Raw genomic sequence first — 24349 nt, 5'->3', positions numbered from 1 at the left:
GAATGAGGAGAATGCCTAAACTGGAACGTCAATAAGCATACAAGGCAGTGCCAAGTCCTGACACTTGTACATCAGGCACGTTGCTGATGGAACATTAAAGGAGACTGGGATATTGTCACAGTCTCTTTTCATCGGCAGACCAGCAAGTGCAGGTAGGAGGCTTTTTCCTTAGGTCTTTCGGTCTGTAGTAAATATATGTTTACTCCAGGAGGCAGTAAACACCTTAATTTATACGCTTACTCAGGTAGGTCTGAAGTTCAAAGCTTAGTATATAAATGGGAATTGAATTACAAAAAAAATTTTTAATTTTTTCCTAAAAAACAGCAGTCAGGCAATAACACCATTATAGAATGAATCCTTTACAGGGGTAAATTGTCACTAATTCTTAGGATTCTTAATCACTCTCTTTTGTTTGTTTGTTTTTTAGGGCTTCAAAGGGAGAAATCTTCGGCACCCTGACATACCTGCTTTAATGTCAAAACTGCAGCCCTGAGAATTTTGCTTGGCCTTTCAGTTTCCTTAAATGTCTAAATGCCTTATCTTCAAGTCTTTTGTTTTGAAATTGTCATTTGACTATAACAGAGAGAGTCAGTTCTCTATATAGTCACTTACAAAGTAAGACCTACTAATCTGCTTTATCTAAATCTGCATGTGGTCTAAGAATTCTAGAAGTTTCTAGGTATGCAGGCATGCAGCAGGGCGATGCTGCTGGGAGCCTGTAAACACCGATTTGACAAGGCAACAGTTACTTACTGAGCATCTACTTCATAAAAAGCACTGTGAGCAATACAGAGACGACCATGATTTCAGGAGATCTCTGCTAACAGGGAAGACAGATTACATAAAATTGTTATAAAGTGAAACATGCTAAGTGCTATAAAAATTCACAGTGTAGGGACAGTATTTGGGACACATGACTGTGGGATCAGGACAATCTTCTTAGGTGAGACTGTGTTTGAATCGAGGAATGACATGATTAACAGTTACATTAGCAATATGATTTAGAAAGGCTACTTTGGAAGCCGATGAATTGAATGAAGGAAAGATCAAAGGAAGGAAAACAAGTGAGGAGACGTTGCGACAGTCCCAGAAAGAGTCAAAGAGGGTACGATTTAGATAGCAGTGCTGGAAATGAAGAGGAGGTGCGAGTGTGAACCGAACAGAGGTAGTGAGGCTGAAATGGAGACTGAGAGCCTTCCAGCACCCAGGTGACTGCTGAAGCCTTGGTGCTCAGTCGGATCACTAAAGGAGACAGGCTGAGAGAAGGGACCCAGTCCGTGAAGAATGTTTATATTTAAAAAATTTAAAAATGCAAGAGGAACCAAAAGAGATGGAGGAGGCACAGACACAATTAGAAGAGAATCAGGAAAATATACTGTCACAGAAGCTTTGAGAAGATCCAGTGTCAATAAGGTAAAGAAGAGGAGTCAACAGAACCAGGAGATGCACAAAGGCCAACGACAGTGGGCAGAGAAGACATCAGATGATTCACCAACTAGGAGTTTGCCAGTGACCATTCACACGCAGATCTCAGTCTAAACATGAGGATGGCAGCGGGGCTGCAAAGGCATGAATGGTGAGTGTGAGGAAATAGAGGCAGAGAGGCGGTGTGAGAGAAAGAAGCCTTTACAGGCAAAGAAGGCAAACTGCAGAAAAAAGAGAACAGAAAAAAACAGATGGAGGGTATAACTAATGGGGAGGGGTTCTGAAAGAAGGGGAAAAGATGACAGGGTTGGTCCCATGTTTCCTCAGACAGTGGGGCCTAGAGCAAGTCCCTCCTTCCCTACAGTTTCTCACCTTCTGACAGAAAGAAAGAACTGGGTGGCTAAGAGGGTGGGGATGGTGTCAGAGCAGGGGCTGTTTTAATCAGAGCATCCAGGACCAATGAAAACTACAGACCTGGGCTGGGACGGAGGTGGGGGGGACTCAGGTACTGAAATCTGATTACCATCTTAGCTGTTACCTACAAATTACTGGACTCTTCCTAGATCTAAGACAACCACGAATCTCTCCTGCTTAGACTTCACAATGTGTCTAGTCCTTTTTATTGGGCTCAGGCCCTTGGACAACAACCCTGGCTAACTCTGTGGATCCCACACTATTAAAGTAATCTGTATTTAGACTAAAATTCCTAACTTTTGTCTTAAGACACTCCTTATTTTTTCATGCTATACAGTGGCACCTCTGTTCACTAATTGATAAAATCCTCTTTATCAAGAGAAACTTCTTGAATATATAACACATTCTGCTGGCCTACTTAAATTCCTAGTCCTGGTCAGTCAGGACTCCCCTGACTTTATGCTAGCCTCAAGTCAGAAGAAGGCCTAAATTTCCTCATCTATAAAATGTCAGCTTTCCTTCAGAAATGTCTAAAGTTCTGAATAGCTTTAAGAGCCCATGATTCTAAATCAACACTGCGTGGAATGTTTGTTCTTTTCTTCTGGTTCAGGATGTCTTAGGGTAGTGTTTCCTTGTGAGTATACTTATTTCTAAACCAGCCTCTAAACTTGTGAGATGAACAACAATACACTATTTTTATCAACAGCTTACCGCTCTTCATTGTTTTCCATTTGATTAGGGAAAGCAGCAAAGTCTAGTAGTAATTTAATGGCGTCAAGGTATCCATTGTTACAGGACCAGTGCAAAGCTGTCCTTCCCTACAAGCATAAACAAAAACCAAGCACATTTGGAGTAGGTATTTTTGGACACATAGTTATTTATGGTAACTCAAATATATAAGCATTTCCCCCAAATTGCTTAATTAGAAAAAGGGAAAATATTAAGTATACAGTGGAGAAAATAGACTGTATCTTAAATAAGTGATCAAAATCTTCTATGTTAATAAGCATAATATGATCCCAGAGGTGACAGCATGAGAAGGATTCAACATCACTTCTATAATTTTCCAACCCAAAATATAAAACTTGAATATAATTATGAGGAATCATTAGGCAAACCCAGATTGAGTGAAATTCTAGAAAATAAATGGCCTGTATTCTTAAAAAATTTCAATGTCATTAAAGATAAAAAAGGCATGAAGCACTGCTAGAGATAAAAGTGGTTTCATAGGGTTAAAGGAGCCAAAGAGGAAGATATCACAATCCTAGATCTATATGCACCTGATGGCATAGCTTCCAAATACAGAGGATGAAAACTGACTAAATTAAAACGGGAGATAGTCAAATCCATAATCACAGTGGGAGATTTTAAACTCATCTTTTACAACAGTTGATAGAACAAATAGATAAAAGAGTGGTAAAGATACAGAAGGCGTGAACAACACAATGTAAAATTTGAACTAAGTGATATGTATATAAAACGTTGTATGGAACAAAGACAAAATTAGTACTCTTCTTAAGTGTACATAGAACATGGACCAAAATCAACCATATGCTGGGACATAAAGAAAGCCTCAAAAGAATGTGAAAGATTAAAATAATTCAGAGTATGTTTTTTGACTGCAGTAAAATTTAAGCTACAAATCAGTGTGGTAGGCAGAATAAGGCACCCCCTCACAAAGATATCTACATCCTAATCTCTGGAATCTCTAACTATATAATATTATATGAAAAGGGAGAATTAAGGTTGAAGATGTAATTAAGGTTGCTAACAAGCTGACCTTGAATTGCAGAGATTATCCTGCATTATCCAGATAGGCCCAATGTAATCACAGGGGTCCTTGTTAGTGAAAAATGGAGGCAGAAGGGTGAATGTCAGAGTGACACAGTGTGAGAAGACTTGGCCAGTCATTGCTAGCTTTGAAGATGGAGGAATGAGGGAAGCTTCTAAAAGCTGGAAAAGTCAAGGGAACAGATTCTTCCCTAGAACCTCCAAAGTCGAGGATGCAGTAATAGTTTGGACCCTGACTGCCCCCAACACTCCAGCACTGTTGTCGTCTTAGGGTAACTATTTAAGCTCCATGAGCATCAGTTTCCTCATCTGTAAAATGGGGATGATAATAGTAATTACTTTATAGACTTGCTGTAAGGACAGAATGAGTTATTAAGCAGAAAGCTCTTAGAACTTTTCAATATTAAGCCTCATGATTATGAAAAAGATTACATATCAAATGAAAAAATAATGGTGATAATTTTAAATGAACAAAACAAAATGTGGTTTGTAAAATCATATATATATTTATATACATATATACAAATGCTATGAATACAGATTTTATAAAAGTTATAAAATTATTCCCATTCTATATTATGACTTTTTAAAATTACATATGGATCTAGAGGCAAGGACTAGAAGGGAACATGGACAAATAAAAATCATTTTTAATTAACAGATTTGTGAGTGATCTCTTCATTTGATAAACTGTTGTTTTACTTAATTTTACTTAACAAGGAAGCAATACTCTAAACACTTTACAGCAAAAAATATAGAGAAGACCCAGAATTTCTACCTCTTTGTCTTGGATGTTAGGATCTGCGTTGTTTTCCATGAGCACCGCCATGCAGTTGATATACCCTCCATAGGCAGCACACTGCAACGGGGTTCTTCCCGCGTAATCCTGCACATTCGGGTTGATCTTATTTTCTATCAATATCTGGCAAACATCAGCATTTCCTCCAAGTGCTGCCCAATGCAGAAGAGAATGTCCATCTTGGTCAACTAGATCTACCCTTGCTCCACCTGAAAAAGCAGAAGTATAATGGAAACGTCTAACAAAGAGAGCAAGTCTCAAAAAGAAGAGACTTTAAAAAATAGAACAGTCCTTTAAATGCAACTGCCTCAGTGTATATCATCTACTTCAGATTTTTACAAGCCTGTAAGTTGGTCAGGGTAGGGATCCTTTTCCTTTTACATAAAATGAAATTGAGGATCAGGCAGGAGCAATGACTTTCCCCAAATCAAACAACTACCAACAGGTGGAGCTAGGAGCAGGCCTGATGCCATGTGCTCTTTCTCCTTCCTTCCACCCAGGCGGTGATGTAAAGCTGTTATTTCAGAGGGCGAACGCAAGAAATCCTACCTTTTTAAAGTGCCTTATTAGGAGCACTCCTAATAACTAACCTTTAATGAGGGTCTGAATCACATCTTTGTGTCCCATCTCACAGGCTCGGAAAAGTGGAGTATGTTTCATGACATCAGTAGCATCGACTTGAGCGTTATTTTCCAATAATAACTTCACGGTGCTGACATGGCCGGAAAGGGCAGCAGCATGTAAAGCTACAAAGGAAGCAAAAGAAAGAACTCTTTAATAACAACTTTACCCTTTTATTATCCTAACTACATATCTTTTCCTCTTTTTATTTTCCCATCATTTTGGCTAAGTGCAATTTAGTCTTCAGTATTCTCTATTTTTCACTTTTATAGATTTCCATCTTCCTTTCCATTCACACATATTACTCACACTTTCCCCCTTTCCTTCTACCTGTCTCATCTCACTGTTTTCTTCCTTTCCATCCTGTTGGTCTGAAATCTCAGTTACTCTTGGTCTGTTGGTCCTCTTCTCAATGACTACTTTATTATCTTTTCCTCTTTCTAAGAGAGTAAGAGAACAATGACAAAGAGAAATGATTTGGATGATGCAGGCAATTCTGCCCACCAGCCCACTCAATTAGTTTACGCCCCAAAGAGGTTGTGTAATGGGAGGCGTCAATCTACTGTTCCTTCTGTTGGTCGCCCGTGCTGTTCCTGCGGTTGGTCTGTGTACCCACATGGTACTGAGAGTGGGCGTATCTTACTGCATTGACAGCATGTTTCATACAACATGGCTCTAAATGCAAGTCAGCTATGTCCCTGAGGCCCAACTTAAAAAACATCATTTCAACATTGGAGAAAAATTTGAGATGAAATGTGGTCTCCTCTCTGATACGGGGTTTGAAAGAGGAATTTTGACCATATGTGAGTATCATGTTAAACTGATCCCTGCCTATATTGTTCCACTCTAGTGCTTATGTCATCATTCTTTAGACTGCTCTTTAAATTCTATTTAATTCATCACTCTCTAAATGCTGCTGAATTTTTTCAGGATAACTGTCTAGAAGCCTGGGCCAGCTCTCTCCAAATATTATGGCTCTATACTGCCTAGGACAATGTTTCTCTCATAAAGTGTGATCCATGGACCAAACCTGGAATGCCTACAGAAATGCAGATTCCTGAGGGTTTGTTGCGAAGCTATTGTTGGCTGGGTACTAATGTTGGTAATTCAGCAGGGAACAAAATAGCTAAGGTTATATTCTAGTAGAAGAAGCAAAACAAAGCAAAACACAAAATCAATACATATTTAAGTATTAGATGGTGATGGGTGGTATAATTAAAGAAATAAAAAAATTTTTGATATGTAGATTGACCAGAAGACTACTTTTGATTGGTGGTTAGGGAAAGCATTGCTACAGAGATGACATTTATGTTGAGATTAAATCATAAAAAAGAGACAGCAATGCAAAGACCTCAAGGAAAGTAGTCTGGACAAAGAACAATTAGTACAAGGGTAGGAGTGAATCTATGTGTTTCAGGAAGTCAAGGAAGCTGCAGCACAATGAGTGAGAGGGAGAGAATTCAGAAAGGTAGAAAAGGATGGACCATAAATGGCCACACAGGTCAGAGGGATGGAAGACACTGAAGGGCTTCAAGTAGGTGAGTGATACTTGACTGATGCTTTAAACAGACCACTCTAGCTGCTTTGAAGAGAATGAATGCATTGTGGTAAATTAGAATATAAGCAGGAGGTCAGTTAACATTATTGCAGTAGACTGGGTGAAAATGGAGATGGCCTGACCTAGGGCGGCAGGAGTGGAGATGGAGAGAATCAGAAAGATTTAGAATACATTGTGGAGGTGGAGTCAACAGGACTTGTTGACAGGATTTGATGTAGGACCTCTAGATAGTCTAGGAACACCCCTAGTAATTCTTATGCATACTTGAGTTTGAAAAGCCTGACTTAAATGGCTGAGTGCTAGTCTGGCCTAGATAAGATTCAGATGGGTGTGAGAGACTTCACCTATCTGAAGCGTGTCATGTGGAAGAGAACATAGAGTGGATCATTCAGTTTGACAGATTTTGGCTCAGTATAAGGAAGAACATCCTAATGGAAAGAGATTAAGATGGAAGTAATGGGTTCTCTGTATTGGAGCTGTTCAACCAGAGGCTGAAAGACACTGGTGAGATGTTTCTGGTGAAAAATATTGGTGAGAATGTTGTAAAACAGATTAAGGCATGATGTATCTGTGATAGTTCAGTAATTTTCACATTTTAAGAGCATAAGAATGTTTTTTCCCTCCCAAATGAAATTTGATAAACACCCAGTATATAAAATAGTTAAGAGTTGAGTGGTTCTGACTAAAGTAGGGGTAGAGGGTTACCCACTTAAGCATCCACCCCGTCAGCAACACTTCAGGTACCTCTATAGGAATCTGCTGTTCTGAAGAACATGGTTTGCAAGACTCTGCACTAGATTTAATTTGAAGATACTTTTTAATTCTGAAATGCTATGATCGTGTAATACAGCATCAAGTACACAATAGACTCCTCAGATAAATATCAATGTCAAATTAAAAAAAAAGACAAAATTTCAAATAAGCAAAACTTAGAATTAATGATCTTATTAAAGGAGATTCCCTATTTCTGACTATTATCATTTACTTTATTTTAAAGCAATCTTAGACTTAACTGTTGTTGCTCTCTCTTTGAATAGGTACCACAAGTTTATATAGGAGCTTTAAAAATTATTTTTAATAGCTATGTTACAAAAATTTTCAAACATATTCAAAAGTAAAGGCAATAGTCCAGTGAACTCAACAAAGCCATCATGCAGCTTCAACAATTACCAATGCATGGCTAATCTTGTTTCATCTAACTGCTAGCCATTCCCCCCACTTCTGATTTTTTTAAAGAAAATTCTAGAGTCATATCCTTCCATTTGTGAATTTGTGAATATTTTATTAACTATGTCTGAAAGACAAGGATTCTTTTTTAAAAACACAACCCTGTATCAGTCAGAATCCAACCAGGAGACAGAAACCATATTCACTCTAGATAGTTTAACAGAGAGAATTCAATATAAAGAATTGCTAGCTAGGTATTAAAGAACTGAAAAAGCAAAAAGGGAGCACTAAGGTATCACAGAGGCAGTAAACGCAGAAAACAGCTAGCAATTCTAAGATTAAGGAACAAAAGGAAGAAGGTGGAATTTTAAAACCTTAAAAGCTTAGAAGAGGCGCCCTGCAGGGCTCTTGCTGGGGTCTCTGAGGAAGATGCTCTTTGGCTGGTACTGTGAGTGTTGGAAAACCTGCAAAGTGAAATTAACTGTTGCCACTGGAACAAGCTATCACTCTTCTGTTGAATAAGATTTACCAGGGTAATGCTCACAGGAACAGGAAACAAAGACAAGAATAGGAAGCAAACAAGATGCAATCGCCTGTTTCTCTTCAGCTTCCCAGTCTCTCTCTACTGCCCTCTATGGGTGACTCCCCTGCTGACAAAGGGGGAATGTGGTTAGCGGAACCCCAGCCCCAGCAATGCAAACAAAGGATATTCCCATTTTCATACCTAACAAATATTAACAAAAGCTTTGTAAGATCCAACATCCAGAGAGTGTTAACATTTTCCTAATTGCTTTCTAATTTAAAAAGTTGATTTATTTGAATAAAGATCCAAATAATATCCATATATTGCTATTTGTAAGAATTCATTTTTAATTAAGGAAAAACAACCCAGTAGAGGGATGAGGGGAGGAACTCACTTGCATAGAAGAGAAACGTCAGGAAGGTGTCTGTGACATATAATAAAATCCCCTTAGGAGAGCGAGCCCAGGGAATGAGTGAATGTGAGAAGAATTTATGTCTCAACCCCAACCATGATGCACAACTTTAGTCAAGAGAATCCAAGTATCCTAGCCCATACTTCATTAAAATACATAAAATGTTAACGAGCAATGCTAGTGATAAAGTTAAAGACTGCATACTAACAGAAGTCTGACAAAAAAATTAAATGTTCAGACCATTTAAAAAAATCAGTGTCCTATGTGTCTGTACTACACCCCATAAGAAGCTTAAGGTCTACTGTGAAGATCTGACAAAGAAATACTTTTGAAAGTTAAAGACTTCATCAAAATTGCTACCACCCAAAAACTCTCTTTAAAAAATTAGAAAGTGTGACGGTCTAAATATAGGGAAGGAGATATTAGGTATAGCAGCTCCCCTACCTTCTATCCCCAAGTGCTGCAACAATAGATTTAGTGGTCAAGAAAGATCTTATCTGGAATAACAGGTAGGGGTAAATGCCTTGCTCCACAAATAAAACATAACATTGAGAAGCTCATAGCTGAGATTTTATTCTGTTCAGTGTTATCATGCTGTTGTGTGATTTTTCTTTCTCTTTCTGACTTTCAATTGGATATACAGGCATTCCTCGGTATCTATGGTGGGTTGGTTCCAGGAGCCCCCACGGATACGAAAATCTGAATTTGCTCAAGACTCTTATTTAAAATGGTGCAGTACAATGAATACAAGTCAGCCCTCCACACCTGCAGATGTGAAACCCGCAGACAGGGAGGGCTGACTGCAGTACACAAAGAAGAGACCTCCAAGTTGACAATGAATGTTAAAAGACTTGTACTACTTCTCTCAGTAATCAACATCTGGTTAAAGGGCTCTCTTATTAGAAAAAGAGATGAAAGGAAATATCTAGTAAGAGCTTTTGAAGTTTTGAAGCTTCTAAAGTCATGGGAGGTATCTCTAAAATGGGAGATTCAGGATGTGGTAATGCTACTCAAAATTGAGGAAAGAGCTTATTATATGAGACTGGCAAGAACATGCTTACATGTGTGCATTCTTTAAGATATAATGCTAAATTTTTGAAAAAAATAGTTAATAACTACTAAATATGCAAAGTTTTAGAGTACAGGTTCATGCTTTCTTTTTATGCAAAGATATGATCAGAAGAGTTCCTGCAATCATGTCTAAGGAGCAACAAGACTTTTTAAACCAAATGTCAAGATTCACTTGGTAGAGACATAGGCTAATTTTAGCCGTAATACTTGGAAGAAATAAAGCCGTTGGAGTGCTATCCTGGCAACCTAAACTTAAAAGTGAAGATGAAAGTCAAACAATATTAGATTAAGAACAATGGTGTCAACTTACTATTTTACCAATTTGATAGCCCGAATGAAAGCAAACTGAATATGTCTACTGGTTCTTACCTGTCCCTCCATATTTGTCTGCCATGTTAATGTCAATGTCAGATTTTAAAGTCAGCATAGTCCTAAGGACGTCATCACTGCCTTTCCCAGCAGCCCACATAAAGGATGTTCTTCCTTCAAGATCTGAATCATCTTTTACTGAAGGATGTTTTAAAAACACTTTAACAGTTTCCTGTAAGAAAACTTCATTTAAAAATTTGAAACAAGAGAATGGCATTTTCCATGGTAATAAAGCCAGTGTTACATACGACTTCCACTAAGCAAAGTATTTTTTCCTCTACTTTTGAATCAAATGAAATTATCTTTTTATGAATAACAAAACTACAATTTCCTTGAAAGTAACAATCCTCTGTCCTTTTATATTGGTTTTAGTTTTCATAGCACTTCAAAAATATAACCTAACTCCCTCATTTAATGCGGGGAGCCGCTCGTGACGGAGGGCTGCCGAGCACAAAACTTGGGCGTAAAACCCCAAAGTGCAGGGCGCCAGGCTCTGAGATTGAGGCTGCCGAGCACAAAGGTTGGGCCTAAACTCCCACAGTGCGGGGCACCCGGCTCAAAGGTCAATTGAGTTAGAACAATCTCTGTCCCGCCACCTCTTTTACTAAAGAATGCACCAGGTGCGCTAATGCCTGAGGAAACATCTTTGAGCTATTAAGTCACAAAAGACCTTCGGAGGGAGAGATACAATTGGCACACAAATCAGTGATCCTTTTAGAGAACAATCACCTGAGTTGAATGTATCACCTGAGTTGAATGTATACGAGTCACGAGGTTAGGCTTTATTGCCTACGTGCAGGAATGTATGAGCTAATGGGTTAAAATCATATAAAAGAACCACCTGAAATAAACTCGAGGTCCACTCTTGACCTAGCGTCTTGCGGGCTAGAGTGAGACCCTCTCAACCCCACCTTTTAGTCTTGTCTTGCTGTCTTTTTGTTACGTCTTTCCTTTTCTCAGTCCTGCAGCACAGGTTTCTGGACCTGATTGATTGTCGGCTGGCTCCGGCAATTTAATATTCTAATAATTGAGAATGATCATCCTCAATTAAGTTTAAAAACCTAACTTCAGAGAAGGCTAATACATTCTCTCACTGTGAGTTTTGTTACTAGTTTTAAAAATAATTAGTGCATTTATTGAAAGTGACAGGTGGTTACTGAGAAATGCAGTATTCAATCCATTAAAACAAATATTTAATCAGCAATTCCTACATTCAAGGTCATTTCTCTAAGTAATCATACAAAAATTAGGACTCTTAATAATTCTTATAGTGTTTGATAATTTTAGTTGGGGTTAATATTCATAGCATTTAAAATTGCATCTTTCCTCAAAACTCAGATGCTTACAAACTTTTAGGAAGATCATAGAAAATTTGCTTGAGTGGAAATAAAATAGTTTCAGAAAAAAAATTTCTGGAGGTTGTGAGTTGGTCAAAAAGGTATAAAATGTTGATCCTCAATATTTTAGAGCAAGAAAACATTTAAGGGCTCATCTAATCCAGCCCCTCATTTTACAGACGAAATTAAGGCTCAAGGTCATACAAGTATTAGGAACAGCCGCAGGAGTACAATCCACGGTTAAATCACAGCACTCTTTTTACTCGCAACACACACAACAACTGGATGACAGGTACATGGGGTCTTGTTTTATCTCTTACAACTGCATATGAATATCAAAATAAAATTTTAATTAAAGAAAGATAATTGTTGTGATTTACTTACAGCAAAGTTACTCTGAGCTGCATAGTGCAAGGGTGTTGCTCCTTGGCTGTCAGATGGGATGGTTCCAGACTTATTTCTTTCTAAAAGGAGATGGACAATCTGTGCATGGCCTGAAGAAGACACAAGGTAGTTATCACATAAAATGACTGAGTAATTTATAATCTATTTAAAGGAAAGGGGTAAGACAGATCACCAGCACATAATACAGTATTTACAATGGTTTTGAAATAGTGGCTTCTCACAAAAATACTGTAATTATGTAGCACAAAGGCAAAAATGTACAACACTAAAAACTTGATACTTCAATCAGGAAGAAAATGACTAACTACAACTGCCAGGTGAGAAAAAACTATATTAGGTATTAGCTCACTGCATTCTCTGGCTTCACCTTGTAAAACTGCTCACAAAAAGGGAAGGAAGGTGTGTAGAAGCCAGCCCCTCTCAGCCATCGGTGTCCCTAGACTCTAGGCTTCATTGCACAACCAATGAGAACTGCACAGCTGGTCTCTTCTGCGATTCAGGAGGACAAACCATAATACAATTTCTTGTAACCTCTGAGGTCTCCCATCCACTCCTTCTAACCTCCCTCCTCCAATTTTTTAACATCTAGGCAGTGATTTCAAATCTCAGAAAACAAGTGGGCAGGAATGATGAGGTGGTGGTGGTATAACAAAATACTCTGCAGTGCATTCTGGAGGATGTGGTCTCCACAAGTAAAGAACTTTAAAAGGATCAAAGAATGAACAAGCTTGGTAATAGTATGTTTAGGAAACCTGAATTTCATACATGCCATTGCTTCCGTATATAGGGAACCAGGCAATAAAGAAGATGCCATGTTAGTAGAACAAGAATACACTGCATGAAAGCTAGGCAGAAAAAAGGAATTTAAGTGGGAGTCATGCTCTACCTGCTTTCCAGCCATGGTCTGAGATGGCGTTCTCCATAACACAAATGACCAAAGGTAGGATCAAAGGCAATCTATGCCACATAGTTAATCTAAATATATATCATCTTATTTGAAAGATAAAGAGAAAAATTCAGAAAAGGCTATATGAAAACATACTATAGGACAGGGAAAAAAGGAACACCATCAGAAAGAATAGCATACCTCAGAACATGATCTAGAGAAGGATCCAGAGGAAAATTTCAGGCAATATTTGGCATCCTTGACTTGTGCAAAGAGATGGACTCTATAAAGTGAAACAGAATATCCTAAGAAAAAGATAATCTGAAATGAAAAGGTAATGAAAGGAGGTAAAAAGGAAAAAAGCTGAGATAAAAAGAAATATTGATGAGAGAAGGAAATTTATAATGGAATACTACTCAGCCATAAAAAAGAATGAAATAATGTCAACTACAGCAACATAGATGGACCTAGAGGTTATCATACTAAGTGAAGTAAGTCAGACAGAGAAAGACAAATATCATATGATATCACTTGTATGTGGAATCTAAAAAAAATGACACAAATGAACTTATTTACAAATAGAAACAGGCCCACAGACATAGAAAACAGACCTGTGGTTGCCAAAGGAGAAAGGAGGGGAAGAATAAATTAGGAGTTTGGGATTTATAGATACTAACTACTATAGATAAAATAGATAAGCAACAAGGACCTACTGTATAGCACAGGGAACTATATTCAATATCTTGGAATAACCTATAATAAAAAATATGGAAAAGAATATATATATAACTGAATCACCATGCTATACACTAGAAACTAACACAACACAGTAAATCAACTATACTTCAACAAAAAATATATAACCTAAAATACAATCTATAGGAGGCAAAAAGAAAGCAGAACTTATGGAACAGAAAGTCAATTTAGTGTTGTGGAGACAAATTTACAAAGTCCTCCTAGAATGCAGAGGAAAAGGAAAAAAGGATGAAACTGCTGTTGAAATGAAGTCTAAATAATAATTACAAATCTGACTATAAAACTGAATGAAAATGTAAGAATCATTTAAAAAAGAGACAATGTGTAATTTCAAAACTAAGTCCACAATAGTTATTTATTAATAACTATTAATACTAATTAATAATCATTATCAGATTATATTAACACATATCCAAAGATTGATAAGTGAAAGTGTACTAAATTCCTCAATTTTAAATAGGTAGGAATCAATAGATGCAGTTTTGCTCTTTTTTGGGGGGAGGTCATTAGGTCTATTTATTATTATTATTATTATTAATCATTATCATAATCATTATTATTAATTTTCCCCGATGGAGGTACTGGGAATTGCTAAGCATGCACTCTACCATTTGAGCTATACCCTCCCCCTACAGCTTTACTCTTGACTCTGACTTAGGCTTAAAGTTTTCAGTAAATTTAAAAGTAATTTCTTTTTGTTTTTTTTTGGTGAGTGGGAGGGGGAGGTAATTAAGTTAATTCATTTAGTTTTGGAGGAGGTACTGGAGATTGAACCCAGGACGTCCTGTATGCTAAGCATGCACTCCACCACTTGAGCTATACCCTCCCCTCTAATTTAAAAGTAATTTTTAATAGAACCTAAAGACTATCCTAAAACATTAGGCAATTTGAAACCAAATAACAACAAAAGTAATTCATACACCACAAGACAGAAAACAAAGGAAACAGGAAAAAAAACGCACAAATTAAGAGAAAAAACAACAAAACACTAATAATACTCAAAGAGCAGAATAACAGAAAAAAGATCAAATTATACATCTTATAACAATGACTATTTATGGGTAAGACTACTTCACTAAAAGAAAAAGACTCTTAGATTGTCAAAAATCAGACACCCCATATACGTATAATACTCTCTTACTAAAAAAGTGATCCCCAAAAATGTTAAGTAAAAGGCTTATCAGGAAATATGAAGAAAAGAAAATCAAATATCATGGTATCTGCATACACAAAATTAAAGCCCTCTTTCAAAAAAACAAAGTCATTGAATGTGAAGAATATTTTACATTTAAATTTGTCAATGAAAGTGCATTACTTTTATAATAAAAATGACAAGTTAAAACATGATGGTGAAATTAATATATAATAGAATACATTTATATTACTAAAATTTAAGCATACAATAGAGAGATTTAGGTATAAAGCCACATATCAATTAAAAATTAAAATAATTAAATAGGACAGTGGAAGAGAATCTACGGAAAATTTCCTACATTCATGCAGTTCCTCCTACTGTTGATCCCTGGTTTCACATTCAACTCACCTAGTAAAGCTGCCCAATGAAGTGGGGTTCGAAATAAGTTATCATAAGATGTTATATTGCAGCTTTCATATGAGGTCAAGACATCAACCACTGTCACATTCCCATCAGCAACCGCAAAGTGAAGAGGCGTTCGACCCTCATAGTCTTGCCAGTTCAGTAAAGACTCTGTTGGAGCAGCATCCTATTTTTAAGGAACCAGAGACTTCAGACATACATGGAATCCTCAATAAGTCACATGTGATGTAAATAATAATTAACCGAGCAATTTTTGAAACCTCTCTCAGCAGAAGCAAAGTGATAAAATTCAGGGAAAATTATATAGTCTAAACCTTTAAAATTTTATTTTCATATTTAAATATACGAAGCACAGAAAAGATATAATAAGCAACTATCTAGATTAAATAGAGCTCAACATTTTGCCTAATGTGTTTTTTATCTGTTACGGATTCAACTAAAGCCATATGCTTTGTATTTTTGCTTCAAGTGTATACACCCATAAACAATAGATAAATTTTGTGTTTTCAATATTTATACTTGTGCATTATACCATGTATATCCCTGAATTTTTCCTTTCAACATTATACTTTTGAACTTTTTATTTCAACACTATACATCTGGGTGTCTATGTTGATACTAGTTCATGTATTAAACCACAATTTAGTTATCCATTCTGCTACTGAGGGACATTTAGGTTATTTACATTTTTTCCACTACTAACAATAATGCTGCAGTGAACACACTTCTTTACATGCCCCCTTATGGCACATGTGTGAGATCTGTCTCTAGCCCAGAGACCTACATAGGGAAATTGTTGGGTTGATGGCTATCTGCATCTTCGACTAGGTATTGTCAGACTGCTTTCCAAATGGTTGTACTAATTAACACACCCATGACAATGTGTAAAAGTTTTTATTTCCCCACATGCTGGCACAAATTAACCACTTAGTATTCTCAAACTCACATTTTCCCCCTTATAGGTATGAAAAGCATTTCATTGATGCTTTAATTTGTATTTCTTTTATGAATGAGGTTGAGATTTTTTATCATATGTTTATTAGCTATTGGGTTTAAACTGACAGTTGACAACATTTGCTCATTTTTCTATTGGATCTTTGTAGTAGATATGATACACTGCTTAGGTTCCCCTTCAAGACTAAAGGACTTACTTCCCCAGCTGCTGCACGTGCTGCCAGCAGATGACCCTCAACTGTCAGCCTCCTGAATTGCTTCAGCTAAAGAGAGTTACCTCACCCAGCATCAGGTCCCTTCTCAGATGAGGTCATATCCAAAGCCAAGCCCTCTTACCCCCATTTGAGAACTCTGAAGGGCCACCCCAGATTTAGACATGTCTATGTAGTTAGCCTAGTTTCCAAAAAGTGTAGGAAAGGTATTATAAACACCTCAGGAAAAGAAGTAGAATATTACCATAGTGATATTCTAGGCCCTTGAGTCTCCCAAGAACTAAGATGTATTAAAAAAAAAAAAAAAAAAAAAGAAGAAAGAAGAAGGAGGAGGAGGAGGGGGAGGAGGAGGAGAAGAAGAAGGAGAAAAAAAAGCCAAGTTTGTGAGGAAATAAGATATTATGAGTAAGAATCATCCTCCAAGGACTTCAGATCTTGGAATTAACACATAAAGAACATAAAATAACTATCTATGAAACAGGTAGAAATTAGAATGAAGTAAAAGGTGAGCAAGGAACAAAAACTATCAAGAAGACCTGACAGATCTGAAAAACAACCAAATAAAACTTAGAGGTGAAAATATAATCACTAATATTAAAGACTCAGTGAATAAGGTAAACAAGAGATTGCACTCAGCTGAAGAAAGGCTTGGTAAACTGGAAAGCAGATCAGGTATAATTACCCAGAACGTAGCAGAGAGAAACAAGATGGTAGAAATGTGAAAGAGAGATTAAGAGGCATGGAAAGTAAAATGGAAAGGTCTAAAATATGTATTATTGGAGACCCTATAGGTAGGAGTAGAGAGAATGAAAGAGAGGCAATATTTAAAGAGACAATAGCTACATATTTTTCAAAACTGAGATGTAATCATCAGAATGTATATGAAACAGGATTAAAAAACATACAGCTAGACACACTGCAGTAAAGCTGTAAAATGCCATACAGAGAATTTAAAAGCAGTCTGAGAGAAAATAGATCATCTATAAAGGAATGACAATGAGACCAAACACAAACTCTTCAGGAAGAACAATGAAAGACAGAAAGCAGCAAAACAGCAGTCTGAGAGAGCTGAGAAGAGAAACTACCTAGAATTGTGCATACAAGAAAACTATATATTCAAGAGCACAGTAAAATGCAGACATTCTTAACAAGTAAAATCAGGGAGTTCACCAGATCCTTTAGATCTACGCTAAAGGAAGTTCTAAGAATTGTATTTTAGGAGGTAAGATAATAACTTTAGAAGAAAAATTTGAGATTCACGAAGAAATGCAGAGCAAAGAAATCAGTTAATAACATGCAAGTAGAGATAAATTATCATTGTATAAATAAAATAATACCTTTAAAAGTCTAATTTGTGTGTTATAAGCAAATAAATTATCATTGTATAAATAAAATAATATCTTTAAAAGTCTAATTTGTGTGTTATAAGCAAATAATTAGATTACTATAGCATACAAGTTCAAATTTAGGAAGGAGTGACTAGAAAACCTCAAAAAAATCTACTGATAAATACTCAAGATTACTAAGAAAGTATAGCAAGTTGGTTAGATATATAATTAATGGACAAAACTATCAGTTGCATTCTATACACCTGCAACAACCAGTTAAATATATACCTTAGATATGCTAAAAGAATAAGTTCAAAGCAGTATTATTTCTAAATAGCAAAAAAAAAAAAAAAAAAAGAAATAGTTCCAAATGTCAGTCAGTAACAGAATGAATAATGTGTGGTTTATTCGTGACATGGAATACCATATAGAAGTAAAAAGTAATATATTACAGCTACATACAGCAACATAGATAAAATCACCAGCATAATACTGAGCAAGAGAAAAGCATGTTGCAAAATACACACAATATGATTCTATGTATATAAAATTCAAAAACATTAAAACTAAACCATATATTCTTTAGGGATACAATATATGTGGCAGAACTACAGTAAAAATCAGTCGAATGATAAACACAAAATTGAAGCTAGTGGCCACCTCTGAGAAAGGAGAGAGTGGAATGGTACTGGGAAGTACCCAGGGAACCTCAAAGGCAATGGTAATGCACGTGGCTCCTCAATTCAGTGATGAGAACATGAGTATTTGTTGTCTCCTTATTCTTTGTATCTTATATGTATTATATAACTATTCACTTATATCTATTTGTTATTTAATAAGAACAAGTCTAAAACAAAGTTGGATGTGATAAATATAAATTCATAAAAGTAGTTGATGGGGGACAGGAATGAGCATGGTACAGGGGGAGAGGATGCATTTGGTAACCTGCACATAGGAAACATCTATGTGGTCTTAAACAGTAGTGTTAAAATGTCCTATTTCTTGGGTAATGAGTTCACATGTTTGTTGTATTCTTTTGCTTCATAATTTGTGTGTCATATATATGATTTGCAAAAATTGGATATTTCATAATACAGTTTTTTTTGAAAGGCCATCCAGGTCTAGCAGCACCACTGTACCCACCAGAATGCATCGCACTGTATGAACAGCACTTGGATCTTTGTGGTTGGCCGCCCAGTGAAGTGGGATTTTGCCTTCAACATCAGGAATTCCAATGTTGGAATCATGTTTGATAAGCAGCTTCACATGCTCAGGGTTATTATAGTAGGCACTCCAATGCAGAGCTGTTTGCTGCAAAATTGAGAAATTCTTAAAATAACAACAATAACAACAGTAATGGTGACAAAACAACAAACTTTTCCCAAGCTTTTATTCCGTGACAGGTACTGTTGTAGGAGTTTTACATGTTTTATCTCATGTAGTCATCATGACAACTCTGGGGGATGAGTACTCTTGAATTTGCATGTGATTGATGAGGAAACTGAGCATGAGGAGGACAAGGAATCTGCTCAAGGGTGTAAAGGTAGTAAGTGGCTGAACAGAGATTTTAACCCAGGCGTCTGACACTGGAATCTGACGTCTTAATCATGGCAGGGATTTAGGTCATCAAGTACTAATAAATGGCAAAATACTAAGAAAGGGAAAAGCAGCCCAATAATTCATGAATAATTATCAACAAAGTAAGTGATGAACTTGATAACTGCACCAGGCACCTTAAGAATTTGAGAGGTTTTAAATTTCAGTATCTACCAGAAAAGATTCATGTATAGGAAATCATGGACCTGGAATCCATTTCTTATACCAAAGGATACATTTTAAATTTAACTATAATTTTATGGATAAATTGTTAGACCTAGTTACTGATGTTAAGATAGATTCTAAAAATATAGCAACACTTGCTTTATTTTAGATAAAAATTAAAAATGAACATCCTGAATTTGTTGATGTTGTTTTAAAATCTCTTCTGCCATTCTCATGTCATACTGGTTTCCCTATTAGGAGAATTATTAAGAAAACACATAAAAACTGTTTAGATATATATTATCCCTTGCAAATAGCATTGTCATCAATACAGTCTAGAATTAGATCACTTAACAGCAGGAACCAAGCTCATTTGTCACATTACGAACTTTAAATGTTGTCATACGTGGTATTCATTCAAAGTGTACCTATAGGCATCTAACATGAAGAGTTACTATTGTTTAGTGACAACTGCAGAACAAAAAAGGTCACAAATATCACAGCAATTAATTGCCTATAACCACAATTTCAGTAAACCACAATTACAGTTTCTGTAATTCTTTTCCTTTTCTATGTTACATTTGTTCTGAATATACTTACTGAAATATGTATGTCTGTTGAACCTAAGAGTAAAAACTTGAGGATTGTATTTTTTTTACATCTTTGTTTTTTATTTTTCAAGTAATTTTTTTTAACCTGTGGTAAAACGTACATAACATAAAATTTACCATTTTGACTGTTTTTAAGTCTAGAGTTCAGTGGCATTAATTCACACTGTTAAGCAACCATCAGCAACATTCATCTCTAGAATTTTTTCATCTTCCCAAACTGAAACTCCACACCCATTTAACAAAAACTCCCAAGTCCCACCTCCTCCCAGCCCCCTGGCAACCACCATTCTAAATTCTGTCTCTATGAATTTGGCTATTCTAAGTAACCCATAAATGGAATCATACAATAGTTGTCCTTTTGTGTCTGACTTATTTCACTCGGCATAATGTCCTCAAAGTTTATCCACGTTGTATCATGTGTCAGAATTCCATTCCTTTTTAAGGCTGAATAATATTCCACTGCATGGATATGCTGCATTTTGTTTATCTAGTTGTCATCAATAGACATTTGGGTTGTTTCAAATTTTGGGGTATTGTGAGTAATGCTGTTATGAACATAGATGTACAAATATCTGTTTGCATTCCTGATTTCAATTCTTTTGGATATATAACCAGAAGATTTACTATATCATATAGTAGTTCTATGTTAAATTTTTTGAAGAATCACCATACTCTTTTCCACAGTGGCTGCACCACTTTACATTCCTACCACCAGTGCACAAGGGTTCAAATCTCTCCACATCCTCACCAACACTTGTTATTTTCATTTTTTGTGTTAATAACTATCCTAAAGGGTATGAAGTGCTATCTCATTGTGGTTTTTGATTTGTGTTTCCCTAATGATTTGTGATATTGAGCATCTTTTCATATGCTTATTGGCCATTTGTGTATCTTCTTTGAAGAAATGTCTGTTCAAATTCTTTGTCCATTTTTTAACAGGGTTGTTTGGCTTTTTATTGTTTATTTCTAATGTCTTTTATAAGATTATTTGTCTGTGACAAAGTAGAAATTAAAAAAAATATAACAACAACGGATCCTGCGCCTCAGATGATTTGAGACTCATTGTTTAGGTTTTTGTCTTTCTTCTTCGTGTCTGCCTGGACTATGCAGATCCATTTTCCATCTGTCTAAATGAATAACCTCCCTACTCTGTTCAAGAATATACAGGGACTGGAAGACAGCAGGAAGTTCACAGAATATACTGGGGAAGACATGAAGCCCAAAGATGGTTATAGCTCCTTAAGTGATTAATGGGTCTTTGTGGATTGATCAAAGTGCTTTTTTTAGTGAAATATTAGCACTCTAAATGCTGTGAGTTAGGAATAATACTAATTTACAATAGTTGTAAAATAAAATTAAAGTTAATTTCAGAACTCTGGGGTATGTGAGTGACTACACTAAGCGAAATCTAAAAATTACATAAAGAACAGAGAATGAAAACATGACTGAATATAAACCCAGTGAATCAATCATTAAGAGTTTTAATTACATGGGAGTGCTAGAGTCAGCAAGACTCTATGATTAAGTGCCTGATAAAAAGGAAGAGGATGATTGCATTTGTCCAACTAAAGACCATATTTTTTTCCTAGAAAGAATGATCAGAGCATTGATCAAAACAATGACCAGTGTATATAATATGTTAAAATTCAAGAGCAGGGAAGATAATGGACCCTAGTAACAATGCCAGAGCAGATGTTAGAATCAAAATGAAACAAATAATAAAAACTTTACAGCTAATTTTTATTGAGAGCATACTATGCACTGGTCATTGTGCTAAATACATGACATGTATCGTCTTATTTTATCAACAACCCTATTACCCCCTTTTCACATATGAGAAAACTGAGGCATAGAGGAGTTAAGTAATTTGCCCAAGCACATAGAAAAAGCAGTGGCTTCCACACTAAAACCCAAGAAAAATGGTGCCAAATCCCAGGCCATTAAAGCACTGTGCACTTAGAACATTACCCGGGGCATTTGGCCACCACAAATCTCACCACTTAGAGCAACTGTCACGACTAGTCAAATACTGAGTTTTGGAGTTAGGCAGACCTGGGTTTGAATTCTAGTCCTGTTACTTGGCTCTTGGTCAGACCTTTAATCTTCTTGAGCTTCAGTTTACCCATATGTAAAAAGCTGATACTAATCACCACGCATAGTTGCTAAGAGGATAAAATGACAGAATTTAAGTGAAATGCTTTACTGGGGTGTATTGAGACTTGGCATTGTTCCACCACGCATGAGTGGTGATTTAGGCCTTTTTCCTTGAGGTTTCACATCGTAAAAGGACGCATTTGCTTTCTGCTTTATTTGCCTTTGACTTTGACAGTTCATTACCTTGTTTTTATCTTGTGTATCTACTTCTCCCGGTGCCATAAACTTCAGCAGAAGCGCCAAACACTTAGGGCTCTTGTGCCGGGTGGTCAAGTGTAAAGGAGTCATTTCTTCCAGATCCTTCTGCATCCAGTTTGCTCTGCGAGTAAGTAAGAGTTTCATGAAACGATAATTCCCCTAAATGAAAAACAAGAGACAATAAGAAGAAATTTAGCTTGAAGCCAAAAAAATTTTTTTTATTTTAAAATGTTTTAAGTATTTTAATTATTTTGCTAGAATAATAACATTCAGATAAATTATAAAAGGAAAAATACTTACAATTCTACAACTCTATCAATTGTCTTATTTTTTCATGTTTCCTTCCAACCACTTTCTATATGCATACAGTTTACTTAGTGGCTGGTCAATATTTCATTGTGTTAAGGCAAGATAGTTTATTTAACCATTCTATTACCGCCTGCAGTATTTTCTTTATAGCATATGCTACAATGAACATGATTTTTCACATAGTTTTGTTTTTCATGGAATAAATTATCAGGAACCAAATTACTAGGTCAAAAGAGTTTGTATATTTTATGGTTTTTGGTGTATTTACCAAATTGCTATCTAGTAACAACAATGTATGAATGTACTAGTTGCAGCACAATCTGACCTGTATAGCACATATTATTTATATTTAAACTATAACAACTTTGTGAAATAAACAGAGATTTTATACCTCAATTTATAGGTGAGGGAAGTGAGATTCAAAAGGGTTAAATGTTTTGTTCAAAGTCTTTTGGTTAATAAGGAAAAGGTGATTAGGCTTCTTGATGAGAGCTATTTATAGGTACAACTTAGGTAGAAGCAGCTTCCTCAAAGTTTGGGTCCCAGACTTTTATGGTCACATAAATACCAACCCAGAAGTCCCTGTAGGCCACTCACTTGCAGGCAATGCTCTCCACATCAGTTAAACCCTTCATTCTGGCAGAAATCAACCCATCTGGAGAAAGAAGTTTAGCTACAAGCCTTAGAGCAATACATTGTGGGGATTCAGGTCAACCGTTACAGAGCATGTGTGTGTGAGCTTTGAAACTCTCGAAAAATAGTTCTTTCGAGCTCTTTCCTGGGATCTAGTTCCATATTTCCAATTCTGGTTGGATCCTTCATTATGCTGGGTACCTGAGATATTTCAAAATTAACATGAACAAACTGCATTGCATGATCAAGTTCTCTGCCTACTTCATGCCTATTTCCTCTCCCTACTCAAAGCAGACTGGCAGGCAGGGTTTCCTGTCTTTTTCATTTTCTGAGACCTTCTACATCCTTAATGTTGTTGGAAATGTGACCTTTAAGTATTATAATTATAATGGACTAATGTTCTACTATCAAGGGCTATCACTATTAGTAAGGAAGTCATTTGCTAACTGAGCAGGTGCCCCACTGTGATGAATGTGAGGATCTAAGGCAAAGGGGATTAGCTAGAGTAACAGTGAGGTGTAGAAGGATGGATGAGACTTGTCTGCTTGCCCACAGGGGCAGAGACAGGATTTAACTCAGCTCCATGGCTGGGACAGAGATAAGGAAGAACACAGCTAGGAAAAGGGCTGGTAAGATGCACAAACTTGGAACCGACTGAAAACAAATGGATGCAGCTCAGTTATTTCCTTTCAGAGAGGCTTACCTTGACCACGCTAAGTAGAACCTATTTTGTTCTCCTTTATTGTAGTACTCTTTCATTTCCTTCACAGTACTCTCTCCAGTTTGTAGTTACATATATATTTGTTCATTTCCCTTCACTGAGATCTCCCTCAAAGGCAGTTAGCATCATGAAGGCAGAGATGATGTTTTTTTGACCACTGTGCTCGGCGTGGTTCCCAGCACAGAATTAGGTGCTTAATAAAAATTACTTGAAGAATTGAGTGAATAAGAGGAAATAAAATATCTACCTTACATTTTTGTTTTTATTTAAAAATACTTATTTATAGTTGCTAAATTAGATCACAACAGTTAAGAATCTTAATTTTCAAATATCTGGTATTTGGTTACTCCTACTTTTGAATGTTTCATTTACCTAA

General features: G+C 36.3%; 1 protein-coding gene across 5 annotated transcripts in view; it reads right to left on the bottom strand.

The window, feature by feature from the left end:
* Positions 1-24349, bottom strand: part of INVS (inversin) — a 122396-nt gene that overhangs the window by 33854 nt on the left and 64193 nt on the right. For 4 of the 5 annotated variants that reach the window (XM_072959828.1, XM_072959827.1, XM_072959826.1 and 1 more), the window contains 8 exons: positions 22296-22469; positions 18730-18897; positions 15078-15258; positions 11872-11981; positions 10151-10322; positions 5020-5175; positions 4409-4638; positions 2551-2657 (listed from right to left, as the gene is read on the bottom strand). In XM_072959828.1, the coding sequence (XP_072815929.1) occupies positions 2551-2657; positions 4409-4638; positions 5020-5175; positions 10151-10322; positions 11872-11981; positions 15078-15258; positions 18730-18897; positions 22296-22469 (1298 nt within the window). The remainder of the gene's footprint in view (positions 1-2550; positions 2658-4408; positions 4639-5019; positions 5176-10150; positions 10323-11871; positions 11982-15077; positions 15259-18729; positions 18898-22295; positions 22470-24349) is intronic. The other variant, XM_072959829.1, reaches the window with a different exon arrangement.

The sequence above is a fragment of the Vicugna pacos genome, chromosome 4 (genome assembly GCF_048564905.1).
Source record: "Vicugna pacos chromosome 4, VicPac4, whole genome shotgun sequence".
NCBI classification, from domain to species: Eukaryota; Metazoa; Chordata; class Mammalia; order Artiodactyla; family Camelidae; genus Vicugna; species Vicugna pacos.
This window is presented reverse-complemented; position numbering and strand designations above follow the sequence as displayed.